General features: G+C 41.6%; 1 protein-coding gene across 6 annotated transcripts in view; it reads right to left on the bottom strand.

Moving 5' to 3' along the window:
* ENOX1 (ecto-NOX disulfide-thiol exchanger 1) overlaps nt 1–23,529 on the bottom strand; it is a 593,767-nt gene that overhangs the window by 32,118 nt on the left and 538,120 nt on the right. For all 6 annotated transcript variants that reach the window (XM_044283882.1, XM_044283888.1, XM_044283885.1 and 3 more), the window contains one exon: nt 9,409–9,516. In XM_044283882.1, coding sequence (XP_044139817.1) covers nt 9,409–9,516 — 108 coding nt within the window. The remainder of the gene's footprint in view (nt 1–9,408; nt 9,517–23,529) is intronic.

Here is a 23,529-nt window from a genome sequence, read left to right as displayed (position 1 = left end):
TAGCGCTATGTAGTGTCATAAATGTCTATAATGTATTATGCACTAAAAAGATGTTGTTCTACCTATTCAATTAATACGGGATGAGATCTGTTAGAAGTTAATCGAACACTGTAAATTAAGTTGAATGTCACCCTCTTCGTCTAGTCCGTTTCTGCCCACATAACAAGCTGATAGTAAAAAAAAAACAAGACATACAGAAGTCAATAATAGAATATGATCCCTCGAGGTTTCATCTGTGATTTCTCTAAGCTCTGGGCAAGTTCTGCATTGAAGATTTGCTTTTTAGCCTACTCCATAAGGAATACGCCCAACTGAGTAAGCTACATTATTTAATTACAAAAGTGGCACCTGCCCGGGGTCGGCCTGCTGGAACATGAACCTGCCAAACATCCACAGCACCACAACAAGAATATGTGCAAAAACTCATTTCAGGAGGTGCTACAATGTACTGTTTGTTGCTATGGAAGAGCGACTCTGTGAGTGATAAGCAACCCATTGAAAAAATGCGTGTAATTCATTGGAAAGATACAGCACATATATCATCATTATGGAACAGACAGTAAACACGAGGCCGCATTTGACAAACTAATTGAACCTAACACTACGTGATTAAGTAAATTGTAATTGCTATCTTTTATGGTTGCTATAATATTAACCCTTCCATGCAGGGCCGTGGAGTTGGTAAGCCAAACTTCTGACTCCAACGATGGCTCCTGTATTTTATCACAGTCTGACTCCTTCATAAATGGCCAGTTATTTAGCAATATAATTTACTGTAGTTAAATGGCAACGCTGGACTTTTTCCTCACCATCTTGTAATTATTCAGGTTACTTAGATGGAACATAAACCATATTTATTGGACTACAATTTCAGAAATTTCCTAAATTCCTGTAAGTAAATATGTAATTCACTATGCATTTAATAACTGGAAAGCAATGCTATACACAATTAAAAACTAAATCTATGCATTAAATTCGTCCTTAGAAAAAAGTTAGAGATGCTATATATATGTATGTCATAGAAATGCAGAGAATTATGTGCAAGTCTAAATGGGAATAAAGGAACATTTAAAAAGTGTGGTTGCTTTTTGATGCTTGCCTTAAAGGGGTTGGCTGGGAACAAATAACTTTTCACAGGTGCCCGCAGCCTGCTTCCTCTATGGAAAGATTCATACTTTCCTGCTACCTCCAGCTCCAGTCCTGTGCACTGGCTCCCATGTGTCCATTTTTCTGGCCTGTGGCTTGTTTACTTCCACTCCGGCATAATGATCTACTCCTCTGCAGCCAATGACGGGATTCAGCTGTGACGTGTCCACAAGAGACAAATCACCCCAGAAGCCAGTCATTGGCTGCAGAAGAGCAGGTGACCATGCGGTGGAGGAAGTAAACATTTACTAGAAGTAGAGGTGGGCGATATAAATTTGTGCCACGATATGGATTTTGTGCATATCGTCGGACCGCGATATGACCACGGAGCGGTAGTGAAGATCGGTTACCATGGCAGCCAGGAGTCACGCTACTGAAGTCCTGGCTGCCATGGTATGTTAGTGAGCAGCATTATACTCACGTGCGCCGTGGCCGCCGGTCGCTCCTTCTGTCTGTGCGGCACATTGCTAATGCTTACAGCATTAGCAATGTGCTGCACAGACCTATGAGAAGGAGTGCCCGGCGGCCACGGCGCACGTGAGTATAATGCTGCTCACTAACATACCATGGCAGCCAGGACTTCAGTAGCGTCCTGTTTGCCATGGTAACCGATCGGAGCCCCAGCATTACACTGCTGGGACTCCAATCGGAACTGCCCACTGCCACCAATGATGGGGGGGAGGAGGGGGACCCTGTGGCCACTGCCAACAATGATTAATACTGGGGAGGGAGGGGGGGTGGGTTTGAGTTACCAGAGGGGGCTGATAAGAGGGAGAGGCAGTGGGGCTGATATGAGGCTGGGGGGCACAAGAGGCTGGGGGGCTGATCATAGGCTGGGGGGCACATGAAAGGCTGGCTGCCATGGTCAGCTCCCTGCTGTTGTGTGCACAAAGCACAGGGCAGCAGGGAGACTGTAAAGTCCTATTCACCCTAATAGAGCTCTATTAGGGTGAATATGACAAGGGTTCTAGCCCTTAAGGAGGCTAATAGTTATTAAATAAAAAGTAAAAAAAAAAAAAAAGGTTTAACCCCCCCCAAATATAGAAAACAATATATTGCGATATATATCGCATATCGCACATGCTTAAATTTATATCACAATACAGATTTTAGGCCATATCGCCCACCCCTAACTGGAAGATAGAGAAACAGGAGCAAACGTGCAAAAACAGGAGCTGAGGGTATCAGGTAAGTATGAATCTTTTCATAGCAGAGGCATACTGTAGGTTCTTCTGAAAGTTACATACTCTCATATTTCACCTTTAATACCGTCTACCTGTTCTCTCTAGGGGTTCTTAGATGACAGCAGACATGCCCAGTAGTGAACCTCCTCCTCTGGTCTTCACTACTGAGCATGTGCAGCACAGTTTCAGGCATAACTAAGGGCCTTGGAGCAGCTGAAAGATACTTCGTATAAAGGACAGGAGAGGTGATGGCTGATTTTCTATCACAAAGAGAAGACCCTGCTTATCACTGTTTTGGATAAATAGGATCCTTATGTCAGAGTTAGGCTCATGCACATGACCGTGGTGTGTTTTGCGGTCCGCAAAACACGGATGTCGTCTGTGCGCGTTCCGCTATCTGCGGAACGGCACGGACAGCCTTCAATATAAATGCCTATTCTTGACCGCAAAGTGCAGACAAGAATAGGATATGTTATATTTTTTTAGCGGGGCCACGGAACTGCCAAAACGGCGTCTCGGATGCGGACCAAAATAACGGCCGTGTGCATGAGGCCTTACACTGCAAAACTGTGGCTCCATTTAAACAGGAATAAATGATCATTCATCTTTCATGTAGCACATTAAATCACCGTTTCCAGGCAGCAAATTGTGCTGTGTGAATAGCGATCTGCAGCACAGAAACAATGAGTCTGTATTAGGATGAGAGATGGCAGTAGCGATCGTTCGTCCCCAAACCGTGGAGGTGATTGCTGCGTGTAAATGTAGCTCTTTACTAAAGAGCAGGCTACTTTCCCAATAATTGCCTGTTCAGTTTGTGCATATAAAATGCACCTTTAAATTGCTAATCATAAATATTTTTAGGTTTTAACATTTTTAAACTTTTCTAAATTCCTATGAAAGTTATTAAATAAATTACACATTAATAGATCATTTTTTAAAAGCTGGAGTCAGAATTTTCCTATCAATTATGACTCCACAGCCCTGCTTCCATGACTGGGGTGTTTTGAGTCTTCATTCCTAGAGCAGTATTTCACCTTTTGGAATTATGGAGAAATTTGTATTACTCTACCCCAAGAAATGGTCACAAGACCCAGTGGCAAGAAATCCAGAAGGCCAAAACAACTAAAACTGATGTTTATTGTATTTAGATTTCTTTTTTTTGTACACATTATGTAATTATTTTATTTACTTATGGGGACACGTTAGGGCACACATTCAAGTGACTTCAAGAAATATTATCCAGAAAACCATCCACTCTTTTTTTTCTTAATAAACAAAATTCATAGCGACACCATGATAAAAAATTGTGATGGTGTCGCTTTAGGGTACCTGCATATGTTGCGGATTACATGGCGTTTTTTCCACACAGGTTTTCGTGCAGAAAAGCCACAGAATAATAGAGTACCAACAAAGTGAAAAAGATGAGACAAAGACATGCTTTTTTCTGTGCAGAAATTTAGGTGCCGTGGGGATTTTGAAATCTATAGCATGCTAATTGTAAGATTCGGCACCTTATGCAGAGGGGATTTCCCAAAAGACTTCAATAAGGTTGTTGACATACAGAAAATCTGCACCAAAATCTTGATAAATAGTGCAGATTTATGTTAATTTTTTGGTGTAGACTTTCTGCATACAGATCTGACACATGTGTAACTACCCTTAAACCTACCACTTGAATCATAGTGTACATAGTGTGCTACTAAGATTTACAGGATTGCCTGCTTGTTTGATGTCTCAATGATGAATATTATCCCACATTTAATTCAGACACAGGTTTTTAAGCCTCCCCTTCACACATGAGAAGATTCAATATCATTATTCCAAGTCTTCATTTGCAGATGATCACTTTGCAATGAGCTTTGTTAGACCCCTTTCACACGGGCGTTGCGGATTGGGGCCGGATGCGTTCAGGGAAAATGGTGCGATTTTGACAAAAAACATTGTAATGCGTTTTGTACGCGCCTGAGAAAAATCGGCATGTTTGGTACCCAGACCCGAACTTATTCACGGAAGTTCAGGTTTGGGTTAGGTATTGTGTAGATTTTATTATTTTCCCTTATAACATGGTTATAAGGGAAAATAATAGCATTCTTAATACAGAATGCATAGTAGAATAGGGCTGGAGGGGTTAAAAAAAAATTAAATCGCCTTAATCCACTTGCTCGCGCAGCCCGGCTTCTCTTCTGTCTTTTTCTTTGAGGAATAGGACCTTTGATGACGTCACTGCGCTCATCACATGGTCCATCACATGATCTTTTACCATGGTGATGGATCATGTGACGGACCATGTGATAAGCGCAGTGACGTCATCAAAGGTCCTTTTCCTGTGCACAGCAAAGAAGAAGACAGAAGAGAAGCCGGGCTGCGCCATCAAGTGGATTAAGGTGAGTTAAATTATTTCAGATTTTTTTTTAACCCCTCCAGCCCTATTGTACTATGCATTCTGTATTAAGAATGCTATTATTTTCCCTTATAACCATGTTATAAGGAAAAATAATAACGATCGGGTCCCCATTCCGATAGTCTCCTAGCAACCGTGCGTGCACTTGCTTGCGGATGCTTGCGATTTTCATGCAGCCCCATTCACTTCTATGGGGCCTGCGTTGACGCGAAAAACACAGAATATAGAACATGCTGCGATTTTAACGCAACTCACAAGTGATGCGTGAAAATGACCGCTCGTGTGCACAGCCCCATAGAAATGAATGGGTCCAGATTCAGTGCGGGTGCAATGCGTTCACGTCACGCATTGCACCCGCGCGGAAAACTCGCTCGTGTGAAAGAGGCCTTAAGGTCTTCTGGAATCCTCTTATGGCACAGTATAGAAAGTTTGTGATGGTTGCAGAGCTCATTATATGGTGAAGATCAGATTCAACAGGGAAAGGCTAGATAATAAGGATGCTAATACAAATACTGGCCCAGATTTAGTAATGTGTCTGCATCAAAAGTCTGTCCACAAAGTGGCGCAAATTGGTGCATCTAGAGTTCCTACGCTTTTTCTGACAGCTTGACAAGAGTCTGGCTTTAGCAGAATGGGATGGGGCTTCATGGAAAAGATGTGCCACAGCTGCATCACAATCCTGGCATAAAACTCAAAGTAAGCCAACCAATAGTTGTATAGAGTGAGAGATAAGTTTCTATCCCTGCTCCACATTTATCATCCAGCCTGATCCACTTTGATAAATCTGATGCAGGTCTAGACAAACTCTCTAAGCTTTCACCATCTATTGGATTAGTAAATCTGGGCTACAGTGTCATGTCTTTACTCATGTCCAATTTCTTTAACATCACATTTTGTCTAAAGGACATAAATTATTTTATGTGACAAATTTGTTATAATATTGGAATGGGGCACTTTTATTTTTTATACTAGTAGCAATAAATCTCACAATATGAATTAGTGTTGGTACACTATCTCGTTAGTCATAAGGGCTGCAGTTTATGAAAGTTTTATTGTTGAAAGAAGGAACTCCAGTGCATTATTTTTCAGATACATATTAGAAATTGTGTTGTGCTTCTAATTGTTTGTTCCATTTGTGTATTTTTTTTTTGTCCTTCAATTATACCATTCATTAAGAGCCCTACGGTAGTTACGCTTGGCAGCGCTGGTAAAGCTCATGTGCCTGTTAACCCAGCTGGCATGGCATTCTAAAGCAACACATTGGTAATAAACCAAAAACGGGAATTATCATAATTTAAAAATTTAAGTGTGAATTCTGAATAGAATTTAGAAATAAACTTTACAAAGCCACTTTCTCAAAAAAAAATGCATTTTTTGTACAGATTTTTGCTTTTCCTTTATTATTTGTAAAAAATATAACTGTGTGAGGGGTGAGACTTAATCATGGACAATGGGGGCATATCGCTAGGAGGTGGGACCCGCACCTATATTGAGAACGGATCCCCACAAGTTGGTAGCTGGAGGACTCCGGTCCAGCCACCACCAAGCCGGCTCCCCATAGAAGTGAATGGAAGCGTACCCCGAATGTGCGGCCCCCGCTCCAATTCATTTGTATGGGGCCGACGGAAATAGCCGAGCGCTCGCCAGCCCCATAGAAAATGAATGGAGGGCGGCTGCGCATGCACAGTGCGCCATCCCTCACTTGCGGGGCTCTGTTCTCGATATAGGTGCGGGTCCCAGCGGTGGGACCCGCACTTATAAGACAATGGGGGCATATCCTAGCGATATGCCCCCATTGTCCATGATGAGGCAACCCCTTTAACCACTTCAACCCTGCTAGCTGAAACCCCCTTAATGACCAGGCCACTTTTTACACTTCTGCACTACACTACTTTCACCGTTTATCGCTCGGTCATGCAACTTACCACCCAAATGAATTTGACCTCCTTTTCTTCTCACTAATAGAGCTTTCATTTGGTGGTATTTCATTGCTGCTGACATTTTTACTTTTTTGTTATTAATCGAAATTTAACGGGGTTTTTTTTGCAAAAAAATGACATTTTTCACTTTCAGCTGTAAAATTTTGAAAAAAAAAAACGACATCCATATATACATTTTTCGCTAAATTTATTGTTCTACATGTCTTTGATAAAAAAAAAAAATGTTTGGGCAAAAAAAAAAATGGTTTGGGTAAAAGTTATAGCGTTTACAAACTATGGTACAAAAATGTGAATTTCCGCTTTTTGAAGCAGCTCTGACTTTCTGAGCACCTGTCATGTTTCCTGAGGTTCTACAATGCCCAAACAGTAGAAAAACCCCACAAATGACCCCATTTCAGAAAGTAGACACCCTAAGGTATTCGCTGATGGGCATAGTGAGTTCATAGAACTTTTTATTTTTTGTCACAAGTTAGCGGAAAATGATTTTTTTTTTATTTATTTTTTTCTTACAAAGTCTCATATTCCACTAACTTGCGACAAAAAATAAAAAATTCTAGGAACTCGCCATGCCCCTCACGGAATACCTTGGGGTGTCTTCTTTCCAAAATGGGGTCACTTGTGGGGTAGTTATACTGCCCTGGCAATTTAGGGGCCCAAATGTGTGAGAAGTACTTTGCAATCAAAATGTGTAAAAAATGGCCTGCGAAATCCGAAAGGTGCACTTGGGTGAGAGAAATATCTTGGCAAAAGACAACTTTTCAAATTTTTTTTATACAAAGTTGGCATTTGACCAAAATTTTTTTTTTGGGCACAAGTTAGCGGAAATTGATTTTTTTTTTTGTTTTTTCTCACAAAGTCTCCCTTTCCGCTAACTTGGGACAAAAATGTAAATCTTTCATGGACTCAATATGCCCCTCACGGAATACCTTGGGGTGTCTTCTTTCTGAAATGGGGTCACCTGTGGGGTATTTATACTGCCCTGGCATTTTAGGGGCCCTAAAGCGTGAGAAGAAGTCTGGAATATAAATGTCTAAAAAATGTTACGCATTTGGATTCCGTGAGGGGTATGGTGAGTTCATGTGAGATTTTATTTTTTGACACAAAAAAAAAAAACAATTTCCGCTAACTTGGGCCAAAAAAATGTCTGAATGGAGCCTTACAGGGGGGGGGTGATCAATGACAGGGGGGAAGGTGATCAATGACAGGGGGGTGATCACCCATATAGACTCCCTGATCACCCCCTTGTCATTGATCACCCCCTGTAAGGCTCCATTCAGACGTCCGTATGATTTTTACGGATCCACTGATACATGGATCGGATCCGCAAAACACATACGGACGTCTGAATGGAGCCTTACAGGGGGGTGATCAATGACAGGGGGGTGATCAGGGAATCTATATGGGTGATCACCTCCCTGTCATTGATCACCCCCCTGTAAGGCTCCATTCAGACGTCCGTATGCGTTTTGCGGATCCGATCCATGTATCAGTGGATCCGTAAAAATCATACGGACGTCCGAATGGAGCCTTACAGGGGGGTGATCAATGACAGGGGGGTGATCAATAACCACCTCCCGGACGCATCCGTGCGTACAGCGGTCGGGAGGTGGTTAAAGGCTATGTATAGGCCCTTTACATTCTTTTTGTATTGTTTTTCATCCGTTATGTGATGGAAAAAAATACGTTTTGTAACCAATTTAAAAATTTTACATTTAAATATGTCAACTATGTTACTTATGCTGCTTGCATGAGAGTCTTTCCCAGTAATGGAACTATCACCAATTGATAGGACAGGGTAGAAGTGTGATCACTGAAAGTTGGACTGCTGGGATCCCCACCAATTATGAGAAAGAACAGGGTCCCTATCCCATATGAACAAAGCGGCGGTCACACATGTCCATTACCACTTCATTGGTGCCCATGCAATAGCGGTCCACAGCACGGGCACAGCAACCATACGATTATGTAAATGGGCCGAAACCAGTAGTGAAGCCTACTCAGAGATCAAGTGTCATCTAAAGATCTGCACCTCTACTGTGTTTTTACCCGCACCTAGTTTTGGCTCACAATAACTGATGGAATAACTGACCAAATAACTGAAATGTGCACTTGGTCTGAGCTGTATTCCTGAGGGAAGTGCTCCCCTCTCCGCAGTAACTGACAGGCTGCTGTATACATCTGTATACTCAGCAGCCTGTGGATCACTGCAGAAAGAGGGAGGGAGTGACGACTGATAGCTCCTGCTGGCCTTATATAACACAGAATATTCAGATGACAGATCTGCTAAAAAGTTGATCTTGGGACATTATTAAAAGCACATTGGGCAGACATGGCTACCGGCAATGTGAATGACGGAAGAAATACACATAAAATACATTATGTCCCTTATTGAAAACCAGATAAGTCACATTGACATCAATTGCTGGGTTCATAGGGTGAATGTACAGCAGCTTGACATTACACCAACTACACTGTGCAGACGGTAAAGCCCAGTAATCTGATTTACTGCCATGTTTATAGTTGCACTATTGGTTTTTGGACCAAAACTAAATGGAAAAACCTCTATTATAATTTTTTCCTATGAACTGCATTGCTAGCAACAATAGAAACAGGTTTAATAATTATACTGGAGTCTCCCATTAAAGATCTCCAAAATGATAAATAGCTTCTTTTTTCCCATTCGGTCCCGCTATTAGCATAACATTGATTGTGTAGACTTTAGCTGGTTTTGACTCACCTGCTCCTTGAGAACATTCACGAGGGCGTTTGCATGTGTTTGTTCCTCCTTGGCTTTCTCTAGCTCACTCTTCTTGTTGTTTAACTCCTCCTGCATGGCAACTAATTGCTGCAAACCGGAACACAAACAGAAGTCATTACCGTTTTATGCAAATTCATGCAACACTTTGCTGGTTTCTTAAATTGTTACTTATTCGCTTCACTTAAGTTCAATTCAAACTATTTCAAGTGTGCTTTTTAGAGACACAGCACGCTGCACTTCAGTCCTCTGGCGCGAAATGTATTTATCATTAATACTCTGCTGCAGTCATACACACTGTACAAAAGAAATGCATGGGAACGATAAAGACAACATCAGATTTTGTTAAAGTGAACTATGTACCTCATGCATCCCTTTTTACGGCTACAGACGCCTTTGACTGTCTTTTCTTATTCTTCATTTGTTCTTAAATGCAAAGTTAAGCAACTTTCTACAGTCTTCCTGCCATTTTACTGCTGTAGAGTCTGAGCAACTCCTTCATGCAGCCAGCTGTCCTGCTACCTCTAACAATACTGTGCAAGAGTTTTAGGCAGGAGTGGAAAAAAAGCTGCAAAGTAAGGCTACATGTACACGACCGTATGTTGTATGGCATCTGCTTTTTTTTTTTTTTGCGGATCCATTGTAATAATGCCTATCCTTGTCCGCAAACTAGAAAAAAAAAAAAAGGACATGCACAATTTATTTTGTGGGGCTACGGAACGGACATACTGATGTGGACAGCACACGGAGTGCGGTCTGCATTTTTTTGAGGACCCATTGAAATGAAACCAATGTTTTCTAGCCCTAACAATTATATCATTGGCAAGTATGAAATTACTTAGATTGTAAACAGTATCATTAGCTCAGGTCAGAATAATGGAGTGAAAAGGTCCCCCAAAAAGTCCCAAACGCTAAAACTGCGCACAAATTTGCGACTTTTTTCTGCTCTGCACTATGCTCGCCAGTTTTCTGAAAGTGGGCGTGTTTTCTTATGTAAATGTATCTCTAGACAGATTTACTATTGGGACTATTTAAAAAGTCGCAAAAAAGTTGCAATTTCACTCCAGTGAGGACCATGCTTATCTTATGAGACTTTTTAATAGAACATGCGACTTTTTCATAAAACGTGCAACTTTTTTGTAAAGATGTGCGACTTTTGTAAAGCTGCTTGCTGACGGATAAACTGCTACCGTCAAACCACATTTATTACAGTCTTAAAGGGCCGATCATAAATCTGACTTGGCTAAAACTGACTTTAGCCATATGTGAAAGTGGAGTGAGCTGTCAGAGTCATGATAAATCTGGCCCTATGCGTTTAACCTAAAGTCACATTAGAAACATAGCTGTATAGTATTTATGGTACAATATTCGAAAAACTGTGCCATATTTTGCAACCGGCTGTACAATGAGTTACTGCAGCTCTCAACATCACTTATACATGATGCTTAAAGAATATTGATGTAATATACCTAAATAGGCCATCAATATCAGATAGGTGGATGTCTGATGGTCACCAGGCCTAACAGCTGCTTGAAGGGGCTACAGAGCATTTGGAAGCGTCTGCCGTCTACATGGTAAAGGCGGTGCAGGGTAATTGCAACTTTAACTATTCAAACGCATGTACACAAGACCAACTTCCCTGTAGTCCCGCTACTATGTAGATGAAATGCAGATAAACAATGAAGAGGTTGCACAAGCACCACGGATCCTTCAAAGAGCTGATTTCTAGGGGTGCCATTAATATTCCGAAGTTGGAAAAAACTTTTAAATAGACTCAACTGAGGGTGACAGCCCGCTTTATAGAGGCAATCCTTCATGTCAACAGATGATTCACTATGTCAGTAGTTATAAGTATAATGGGACAGATTTATCAAAGGTTATACAACACTTTTCTGGTGTAAAAATAAATAAACTGCCAAGCCACATTTAGACCATAATTTGTGTTTTTTCCACAGAAAAGTTGGCACGTTTTTTGGGGAAGGGCCAGCCATGGCCTAGCGCAGGCATGCTCAACCTGCGGCCCTCCAGCTGTTGTAAAACTACAACTCCCACAATGCCCTGCTGTAGGCTGATAGTTGTAGGCTGTTCGGGCATGATGGGAGTTGTAGTTTTGCAACAGCTGGAGGGCCGCAGGTTGAGCATGCCTGGCCTAGCGTATTGGTGTATATTGTAGCTCAAAACGATGCCAGCTTACAGCTGGTGTAAGCTTGATTTCGACGGCCTTTGGCTGAAGACTGCCATAGGAAATACTTCGTAACATCTGCCGCAGTATCTATTCCTATTGTCGTTCGGTATTTTATGACTAAAATGAATATAGGCAATAATATATACTGTATCTATGCATTGTAATAAGATGCCCTTTTCTACTATCTACAGGTACGCTCTCTAATAGTGCATTAGCTATAACCAGGAGAGTCAACAGGGTCAAAACTAACTGAAGACCTAGAAGCGAGAAACAAGTATAGCAGATTGTCAGATCCAAAGGCACGTCCTCCTCTCTAATACCTAAAATGATTTATCCCAGAGAGCACCCGCTTTAGCAGACAGCTACCCATCAACTTCTAACACGGTTTCTCAAGTGTTTGTGCATGGCCTGAGCAGCAGGCATCACAAAAGAGCATGACCAGACGTCTGGAAGGAAAGCTGAAGTAAGCCAGTACCAATCCTATAGCTTTTGATAAAATATTGAGTCACAAGATATTCTCTCAATGCTACAATGCTGACGAAGAGAGGGTACAGCAATCACCACAAGCCTATTCCAACAAACGTCAAATGTTTTTATTTCCATCCAAGCGCTAATTATCCGGTACCAACTGTCTCTATATGAAACCCTGCTGAATTCTCTGATTAGTATTCATTTTGTTTCCAAGAACTGTATACAGAACTACAAGCAAGCCTCTCCAGATAAAATATGTATACTCTGCAGCTCATACACACAGACAGCTATCAAGTCCATTCCCTTGTTGCCCCATTTGGGCATTTATGTCATATTGATCAGATATGTCATACATGACTGATAGGTGTGGTGCCTCCTAACTCCTAAGAATGTGGTTGCATTGTGAATGGAGGGGTGGCTGTGCATGTGCAGCATCCTCTCTACTCACCGCTATGGGACTATGCAAGGGTGCTCTGCTAACTTGTGAATTATCATGGAGAGAACCTCCTGCATGCACGACCACCTGCTACAGATCAGCGAGTGTGAACCCACTGTACCAACTAACCGGTTTGGCTTTGGGCTAAACCTTAAGGGGATTATTCCAGCGCTCCCCTGGTATTCACCCTTAAACTCAGGGTACAGAAAACGCATCAAGAACATAGGAAAACTGCAGGTATAGTCTGAACAGTCACCAAGACTAGAATGCCATCTTTGACTTGAATGGGGCTGAGCTGCAACTAGGCGACGTGACTGACGTACGGTGACATCACTGGCCTAGGAAAGGGACCTGCAAATAAAGCTGCCATTTAAAGAATTTCACAGAAATGTTGGTTTTCCTTGGGGAAACTTAACAGGAAGGGAGAAACTTCAGGTAAAGCTCCGTATATTAGAAGACCTTCAGTGGAAGGTAACAAACCACCTGCATGGTTCCATTGACATGGCAACCTATATATAATGCTTCACCCCAGAAGGAAAATGACTTGGATATTTACAAGACTTTTCAAGAAACCAATAAGAGTAAAAACATGCAGTGAGAGATTTATCAAACTGGTGGAAGGGAAACTGGCTTAGTTGCCCCCATAGCAACCAATCAGCTTCCACCATTTTCCAAAGGAGCTCTGAAAAATGAAAGGTGGAATCTGACTAGTTGCTATGGGGCAGCGAAGCTAGTTTTCCTTTATATATGTGTTTTATAAATCTACCTAGCTTCTTTTTATTAAATCCTGATCAATACTTAAAGGGGTTGTCCCATGAAAAATATTCTACAGTTTTCAAAATACTTATGTAATCAAAAATTTTGCATAGCCACTGAGTTATTCAGGGATCTGTATAGCACCACCTGCTATTTGTTTTCTTATTTCTTCAGGTCACTGAGAAGTTTGCACATGCTCAGTTTCATCCTTCAACTGCCTCCTGTGATAGGGAGAGAGCTGCAGCAGAAAGGGCACACCCTGAGCTGTGATAGGGAGAGCTGAGACACCCCTTCTGAGCTGCAGCAGGAAAGACACTCCCCTCGATATAAATCTAGCAGAGCAATGAATCAGGAGATCTCTGGATCCATGTGCGCTACAGGGCTGGTTTTAGCTTTGCTAGAAAGGGATTGTCGTGTCCTGTATGATGTCGGATTTTCATTTTTTACATTAGTCATGGGAGAACCCCTTTAATGAAGATGATGGCCGTTTATTTCAAAACACTGACCACTGAAGAACTGTCTTTCACATTTTTATAATACCCATTTCCTGGTAGACACGGTAAACAAATATTAGGTGCTAGATTATTTTAGCCCATAGTACTTTTGTGTACCCAACTGTCCTTCAAGCCCCAGCCGGTCATCACTTCACTGCCTCTGAGCTATGCATTGCAATAAATTAGGCGCATTCTCTGGAAGCACAGGGGATATCATGGAGCAGTGTAAAATGCTAGTCTGTGATAAATTCCCCCCATATTGCCAAATAATAGTGGCCAGAGGAAATAATTTAGTGCACCATACTACCATCCAGAGACATAAAGGGGCACTTATCAACCTGCCTACGTCACTATTGTGGCATTAAAAAGTAGCAAATTATGGAGCATGCCATGACACTTTTCAAAACTAGCAAGAAAAGTGAGCAGGGCTTAGCAGGAAGGATGGGGCCTATCATGACCCACAGGATTTACTATAACTTATGTCAGAAACTGCTGTAAGTTATAGCGCAAGTTTATTTGAGCCTCACGTTCCTGGTGCACGGAGTACAAGAAATGTACCCAATTTTTTAATAGGCATGTGCCTCTCAATAAATTAGGTGCATCTTACTCCAATGCACAGGGGATAAAAAATTGGCATATGGAAATGCCAGTATTGATAAATGTACCCCATTGACGTTGTGCACAGGATCAGCCTTTTAGGACTGCCCCTTATGAACTTAAAGGGGTTATCCGGGAATTTACACTGATGACCTATCCTCTGGACCCCTGCTGATCAGCTGTTAGAAGAGGCCGGCACGCCATGATCACCATGGCCTCTTCAGAGGTCATGTGACATCACTGTACATCAGTCACATGGCCTAGATGCAGCTCAGCCGCATTCAAGTCAATGGGGGCAGAGCTGCAATACCGAGCACTGCCACCATACAATGTACAGCGCTGTGCTTGGAAAGGTGCCAGGATCCGGCTGCACTCACCAGAGATCTGGAAAGCATGGCGGCTCCCTGAAACAGCTCATCGGCAGAGGTGCCAGGACTCGGACCTCTGACAATGTGATAATAATGACATATCCTGAAGACCTTTATAACCCCTTTAGCCATGCAATATGGCATGCTAAGAAATGTCTCTTACTGAAACAGGACAACATGTCTATGTTACCCCAGACTACGACTTCATCAATGAAGAGGATCAACACCTCTTTATTTTCTTGACACCTGTTTATGTGTCAGTCTTGTATGAAGCTTCATGGTCCGAGATTTCCCCTTCCTCAAATCCTCCATCATCCATCACTGTCTATGATGTTTGACAGACGTTCCTGCGGGACTGTTAGTGTAGCATGCTGTGTGATATACAGCATAGGGACCCCCTGAGCTGTATGTTACACTGACTATTCTATGTATTGTGCATTCCTTCTTCTAGCGTTATGCGGTTCAGAAAACTTCCTTGATCTCAATGGCGGACTTACCGGTATATATAATATCATGTAACATTGATTATTTCTTACTGAGGAACTAGAAGGGGGCACCATTATAATGGAACAATATAAGGGCATCTTTAGGCTATGCCAGACCTCCATGAGCCAGAAACCTTTTCATTAGCACAGTCATCACATCACAACTTTACTTGCATTTATGCTGCACAAAAACTATGTCGTTTTATCAGCCATTTTAAACTAAAAGAAATGTTGGAAGCAGAGAAATTACTAACAGAGAATTTAATTTTGTATCGTAGTGCAAGTAAAAGATATTACACATTAAATTAAAAAATAATATTTCTATACATTATTAAGTATATTCAGAATGTTAACTTGTGGTTTGAATCTAATAAAACCACAATCTAAAAAATAAATAAATAAATGTTACTGTATCAGCCAAAGCCATAAAATGTAATAAATGGGAACAATTAGTAACAAAATGCAAAAACGTATTACGTGTTGGTAGTTTTTCTTTTTAACCTCCTCAGAGCTTGTTTGGTATTACAAAACACAAATGACTATGACAGTATGTGAAGCAAAAAACACAGTACCCATATATAAAAAGGATTAGAATCAATGGCCGAACACAAGAAACAAACAGACGGCTCAGCTAAATTCCAGCAGCGCTTACCCTGCAGAGTAAAATGGCAATATGCAATATTAGCCACTGGTTACTCAGTGTACAAATGGCTTATAACCGGCTCTAGTTTAAGTTTTGTGGCTCCTTACATATCAAACACAGTACGTGAAACCTGGAGGATGAAGCAGCCGTACAATTCTGAGTTACAATTAAGCTTGGACCAAAGCTGCGGTCTCCAAACAAAAGAAACAGAACACCAATGCCTAAAGAAATGTACTGCACACTTACCCAGGAGAATATGTTCTGCTCGATTTAGATTTTTACCCAAGAAACTGGTCTACTCTTTTACAATAGAAAAATCCCTTTGAGTCTTCATATGAAGTTTTCCTCCCTGGATATACAATATAAGCTATAGTCTTTGAACACCTAGCTCAAGTGAGCTGTCCTACTATATATTAGAGGGAAGCAAAGGATAGAAGGGGCAGCCGAGCTCAATATATACAGTTGTATACTAATACTAATTATGTATTTCCTATATGAAGCCGTATCGATACTTATTTGGACTTGCAGAGTAAGGGTGCATTAACAAGACAGTGTCCTTTTTATGGATCCTCAAAACACAGACATCAGCCGTGTGAATCCCGCATCATAGTCCGGTCCGATTTACATCAATAGGTCCACGATCCGCATGATGCAAACAAAGATAGGACATGCAGCGCAACCACAAGGACATGGAATCTTTGGCTGAAACATGTGGATTGCGGACCACTGAAGTCAAAAGGTCTGCACCATGATGCGGGGTGCACATGGCTTGTGTCTATGGTCTGCAAATCTGTGGTCCGCAAAACAGACACGGTCGTGTGGATGCACCCTAAGGGTGCATGTCTAATGAATGAGGGTGGCCAAGATTAAAAAAATGGGTACAGATACGTTTTTTTTTTGTTTACATTACCCTGTCTGCTGCTTTGTGCACATATTTTTTTTGGTCAATCACTCAGTTTGGGCAGAAGAAGCCAGAAGGGCAGCATAGTACACATAACAGGATGCAGCAATTTTATTAACTTTCACTGAATTTCATAGTTGTACAGCAACATCTTAGAAAGGAAATTCTCAGCATCTACTAGCGTCCATAAATCTTTTCTTAGAACACAATGTTGTGCCAATCCCGCTTTTCCTGCTAGAAATGTATGCACTGAGTACATGTCCTTACACATTCTGACCTGTCTAGTGCTTACAGTGTCTGTTTACTGACAAGAGGAATCATTTATCCATACATTTCCAGGAGGAATGGCACAGTGCAGAGTTCTACTAAAAGGAAATCCATGTCCATTCACGGGAAATACAAGTATTTAGTAAAACAAAAAAGGTCATGAGAACCGGGGGGGTATGTCTTGCATAAAACAGAACTCACCAAGAGGGGGAGAGAGTCTTCAGTAAAGTTAACTAAAAACTAATATACCGCTTCTGGTGCAGAACCAGCGTTTCACAAGGTATAGTTTCTTTCTTTTTTTTTTTTTTTCATGCTTCTTTTCCTCATTCAGGAGGAGTGTTCTTTGTGGAAAGAACCCTATTCAGTACCTACAGGTACTCCAAATCAATGTGCCTACCAACTGAATACATAAAACTGAGAGAAAGCACAGGAGATCTGAACAAACTGCAGCTGAGATCTGGAGGTCTCTAAAGAAACAATGGCTTACTGGAGTGTAATAAAGCATAATTCTACTAGTTTTCAGCATCCTATATCTATTTCAGTAAATACTTATATTCTTCATGAAACAACAATTCTGGAGCATGGATACATTCTTCTGCTATGTTATTCATACTAGAAATTTATGACTAAAAAGAAAAAAAACAACTCAGTGGCTCACCTTTGACTGATATATGGAAAAGGGAAGTGCTCAAACTGACTGACTTGCCGAATATCAGTTAAAGAATTGATAGAGTGATATGTAACACAGTGTTGGCACTGCTCCTTGATCGCTATAATTGACGTGAAATGTGAAGGCCCCATGCGTTATCGATAGTAAGCACTTAGAAATATTTGAGGATTACCATTAGGGTAGGGGATTAAATAAATACAACACTTAAGCAGAATTAAATAACTGAGTTTTATAATTATCTTTATTTTATTTGCAAATGTATAAGAGTAAATATTTGGTAATACAATAGGTATCCCTACTATTTATTGCCGGTGAGGGAGAATGCCAACAGTGCGTTACATATTCTATACATTTATAAATAAATTGACATTAAAGGGTTTCTGTCGCCTGAAAAATGGGTATTAACCTGGCTGATGTTAGCGATGTGCTAATGTCGGCTGAACATAACTATATTAGTGCCATCTCACTGCCTGCTACACTAGATTGACAGGGGCAGGCATCGTTGGTATCCTACCTCCGGCACAGTCTGCAGTGTAAATCTCGCGCCCTTCAGTATTCTGCGCAGGCGCAGTGAGGAAGCTGGCAGCCGGCGAGCGCCCTTCACTCACTGCGCCGAATACTGAACGGCGCAAGATTTACACTGCAGACAGGGCCGGAAATAGGAGACCAACGATGTCTGCCCCTGACAATCTAGTAATGCAGGGCGTGGCCAGAGGTGGGAGAAAGGAGCCTCTAGGAGCGGCGGCGGCAACGCCCCCCGATCCTAGAGGCTAATTTGCATATTATAAAAGTTTGTTTTTCTCAATAACGGCAGCAGGCAGTGAGATGGCACTAATAGAGTTATGTTCAGCTGACATTAGCACATCGCTAATGTCAACCAGCTTAATACAGATTTTTCAGGTGACAGAAACCCTTTAAAGCGACACCAGTTGGGGGTGTGTCACTACATACTCATATTGTCCAATCAGTGCTGCCAGTACAAGAATGCAAAGTTACACAACCATTATTGCATATGGAATGCAAATATTTTCTAAATCCAACATATCAGGTGGGCTGATACAGGTCTTCTTTAACGTCTTCACACACTCTGACATAACTGTATGTCAGCAGTGTACGAGGGGTGTATGGAGTGCGCTTACAAGCTGATCCCATTCAACAGATGGCGGGCGCTGGCTGTGTGACATAGCTCACACCCAACTACAATGACCAGATTGGAGATCACGCCAATCCTGGTCATTTAACCCCTCATATACGTGGCCAATAGTAACAGCGGTATCCGAGACGTTAGACAGAGGTAAGGAGATACTCCTTTGTCCTCTGATCAGAACACTCATGGCAAAATGTTGTGGTTTTGATCAGTTACTTTGGCACCGTGGGCCTTGTGAAGGCTCCCAGGCCTGCCATAGGAAACTGCAGTTAAGCACTGCCTACAGCAGGGCTTAACAAGCCGTCAGTGAAAATCTCAGAGTTCGATAGTATACCCTAAGCCAGTGTTTCCCAAACAGCGTGCCTCCAGCTGTTGCAAAACTACAACTCCCAGTATGCCTTGACAGCCTTTGGCTGTGCGGGCATGCTGGGAGTTGTAGTTTTGCAACAGCTGGAGGCACACTGGTTGGGAAACACTGCCCTAAGCAACCAGAGTCAGGCAGATTATTAGGGATGAACGATGACTTGTTCCCCACAATCTGCCCATCTAAAGGTGCGGCCGATTACTCGATGGACAAGCGAAATTCGTGTAGGCAGGTAAATTATAATTTCTGGGCAGCAGATTTTGGTGTCTAAACAGAAACAACGCAGCTGCATGACAAGGGATCGTAATAGAAATCACTCGTTCTCATACTGTTTGGGGGATCGCATGTAAATGCAGGGCTGAACAAGCAGTCAGTTCTCCAGAAGGAACACTTCCTTCCCAATAATCGGCCGCTCCTCAGTCCGTGTAAGGGTACTTTCACACTTGCGTCAAGTGGTATTGAGTTCCGGATCAGTTTTTCCGGATGACACCGGAGAGACGTATCCGGTATTGCAATGCATTTGTAAGACGGATCCGCATCTGGATCAGTCTACAAATGGTTTCCGATTGAATACAAATTGCCGGATCCGGCAAGCAGTTATGGCGACGGAACTGCCTGCAGGAATCCAGCAACGCAAGTGTGAAAGTATCCTAAATCCACCATAACAGTACTAAAAAGTACTGTGAAACCAAAATAACAAACATTTTAAAAATTCGAATCGCCCTCTCAATTTTACATGTAAAAACAAAAAAGTTAAAATAATTGGTATCTGCGCTTCTGAAAATGTACAAACTAATAAAAAAAAAATATTTGCATAGTGAATGCTGTAACGGAAAAAAAAGAAAAATCAACAATTTGTTATTTTTTTAATCGCCTGGCCTGTCCCTCAAAAAGTTTGAATAAAAATTGATCAAAAAGTTGTATGTACCGCAAAATGGTACTAATATTAACTGCAGGTTGCTCCAGAAAAAAAAACAAGCCCTCACACAGCTCTGTAGACCGAATTATAAAAAAAAGTTAGGCTACTTTTACACTCTTGTTTTGGCTTTCCGTCGTTGAGATCCGTTCAGGGCTCTCACAAGCGGTCCAAAATGGATCAGTTTTTCCCTAATGCATTCTGAATGGAAAAGCATCCGCTCAGAATGCATCAGTTTGCCTCCATTCAGTCACCATTCCGCTCTGGAGGCGGACACCAAAACACTGCCTGCAGTGTTTTTCTGTCCGCCATATGGTGCGGAGCAAGACTGTTCCGTTTTCTCTGACACAATAGAAAACGGATCTGTCCCGCATTGACTTTCAATAGTGTTCATGACTGATCGGTCATGGCTACAGAAGACATAATACAACTGGATCCGTTCATGACGGATTCATGCGGTTGTATTATTGTAATGGAAGCGGATCTGCAAAAAATGCTAATGTGAAAGTAGCCTTAGGCTACTTTCACATCTATGTTTTTGCTAGATCCGTCATGGATCCGCAAAAATACTACCGTCACGATTATACAACCATCTGCATCCGTTATGAATGGATCCGGTTGTATTAGCTCTAAAATAGCCATGACGGATCAGTCTCTAAAACCATTTTAAGTCAAAGGGTGACTGATCCGTTTTCTTGTCAGAGGAACGCAATAAAACGGAACGGAATGCATTCTGGTGCACTCCGTTCAGTTTTGTCCTCATTGACAATGAATGGGGACAAAACGGAATCGTTTTCGCCCGCTATTGAAATCCTATGCCAGAGTCATTAAGTCTTATGGGTGTCACAACATGGGGATGGAAAGAAAGCAATATAAGCTAGACAAATTTGGTATTGATGTAATTGTACTGACTCACAGAGTAAGGTTCCCCGTGTTAATTTTAGAGCACAGTGAATGCTGTGAAAACGTAATCCTAATAAACAAAAATGGTGATTTTTTTACATGGAAAATTAAATTAAGGGATGAAAAAAAAATAAAACTTGTCTTTCAAAAAACACACCCTTCTCCAGCTTCTACATGATCAAACAAGACATGATGGCTCTTGGAAAGCAGAGAGGAACAAAATTGGCTAGGTTCTAAGGGAGTTAAAACTTTACATAAAATCGGAAGCACAGTTTTTGTACTTCTTTTTTTTAAACAAATATATTTTTATTGACAATTATGTATGTTATTCACAGGTTTATGAAGAAAAACAATGAAGAACAGAGATAAACAGATGAGCATACGCAGATGCTCCAAATGCAGTCCTACAACAGAAAAGGAATAGACAAGTTCTCTTCCTTACAGTTTTGGGTAAATATATACTGTCTCTGACTCCTTTAGAAAGAGAAAGTGGGAATAAGAACAAGAAACAAGAACCCGTAATCGATTATTTAAATGAAAGATTACATTCAAAGAGCTAAAATGGGTCGCTCATAGCCCTGAAACATTAGTGTTCGATCCCTTGCTAGAGAACTACAACAAACAAACGTTCCCAAACAGTTGGAGCAGTGGCGTAAGATATCCACTCATACGTCCAGAACCGTATTTCTGAAAGCCTTCCACGGATCCGATACACATTTGAATTTGGAGTGAGATCTGTTCGCCCAACTGGCCAAGTCCTCCATGAGGCAGAGCTGATCCACCCTCTCTTGCCACTGGTTGAGAGAAGGGGGTACTGTACTAAGCCATAGGGTAGGTATCAGTAGTCTAGCTGTCTGCACTAACCATGTAGGGAGGTCATTGGCCTTCGGGGTCCAGCTCTCTGAGGGAAGCCACAACAGAACTGAGGAGGGTGATAGATTGATATTAGTGCGACATATAATATTTATTGTGCGTTCTATCTGGTCCCAATAGCCCTTAATCAGAGGACATGACCAAAAAATGTGATACAATGAGCCCTCCCCATCTACGCATCTCCAGCAAGAACCTGTCTCTCTAAGTCCCATTTTAAAAAGCTTCCTCGGGTCGTTATACCAGCTGGTCCTGGTCTTATAAAAGTGTTCCTGAATTTGAATGTACCTTGAGAAGCCATGAGATCTAAGGCAGGGATCTAAAACTGCGGCCCTCCAGCTGTTGCAGTTTGTAGTTTGCAACAGCTGGAGGGCCGCAGTTTGAGATGCCTGATCTAAGGTGTATCTGGTCGATCTCTATTACGGAGAAAGACCTACCCAGATCTTTCTCCAAAAGTTTAATGTAGGCCGGAGTGATCCCCTCATTCTCAGACAATAATGTTTTATAAAAGAGGGATATGGCATGTCTGGGAATTTCGGTACTGCATATCAATTTCTCAAACCAAGTCATTGCAGACCTTGTTGCGCACCTAGATCGAAGGGCTTGACATGATCTTTTGAAATCTTACTGGCTAATGAAATCGCCTTCCTTTATGTATTTGGCGCTGAAGTGGTCTAATTACTGCGTTGTTTTTGTACGCTCTGCTAATTCAGAGTTGCCTATCTGAGATATTAGCTAATTCTATACTGTAACCTAAGATCCTAAATTTTGGAACACATATTTGAAGCCATCTTTTCATCTGGACTGCTTTTTTTTATATCTGGAAGATTACAGCCTTCGTGGATGTGATCCTTAACCATTCTATCATACGCTAGTCTTGGTTTTTTACCCTTCCATAGGAAAGAGGTAAACAGGCTGCGCACCTTTGCAAAAAAGGAGTGAGGCAGGTATATAGGGACCAATTGAAGTAAGTAAAGAAATTTTGGCATAATATACGTCTGTAACAGGTTTTTTCTTCCTAACCACGAGACATAAGGTAAAGACAGAGAGTTCAGCTGATCCTTGACCTTTTGTATTAGGGGAGTGTAATTGGCTTGATATAAGGAGGAGAATTTTCTGGTTAGAAAGATCCCAAGGTATTTGAGTTTTTCCAGTTGCCACTTAAAGGGGAAAGAGGAACTTAAGTGTTTTACCTGTCTTGTTGGTAGAGTTATATTCAATGCCTATGATTTTGAATAGTTAACTTTGAAGTTAGCTAGTACACCAAAGTTGTCAAATATATTCATAAGCAGCGGGAGAGCTTGTGTGGGATTTGTAATAATAAGTCATCGGCGAACGCGGCACACTTATGCCCCAATTCTCAGACCCCCTGTATCTGGGTTGTCCCTTATTTCTTGCAACAGCGTTTCCATTACAATAATAAATAATGTCGTGAGAGGGGACACCCCTGTCTAGTTCCATTACTAATGGTAAAGGGTTCCGAGAGCAGGCCATTAACACAGACTCTTGCGCTGGGGTTGCGGTAAAGAGATATCACCGCCCAGACAAAGGGTTCAGGGATCCCGAGTCTAAGTAACGCCTGTTGCATAAAGAGTCAGTTGACCCTATCGAACGCTTTTTCTGCATCCGT

This window comes from Bufo gargarizans, chromosome 3 (assembly GCF_014858855.1).
Source record: "Bufo gargarizans isolate SCDJY-AF-19 chromosome 3, ASM1485885v1, whole genome shotgun sequence".
Classification (NCBI taxonomy): Eukaryota; Metazoa; Chordata; class Amphibia; order Anura; family Bufonidae; genus Bufo; species Bufo gargarizans.
This window is presented reverse-complemented; position numbering and strand designations above follow the sequence as displayed.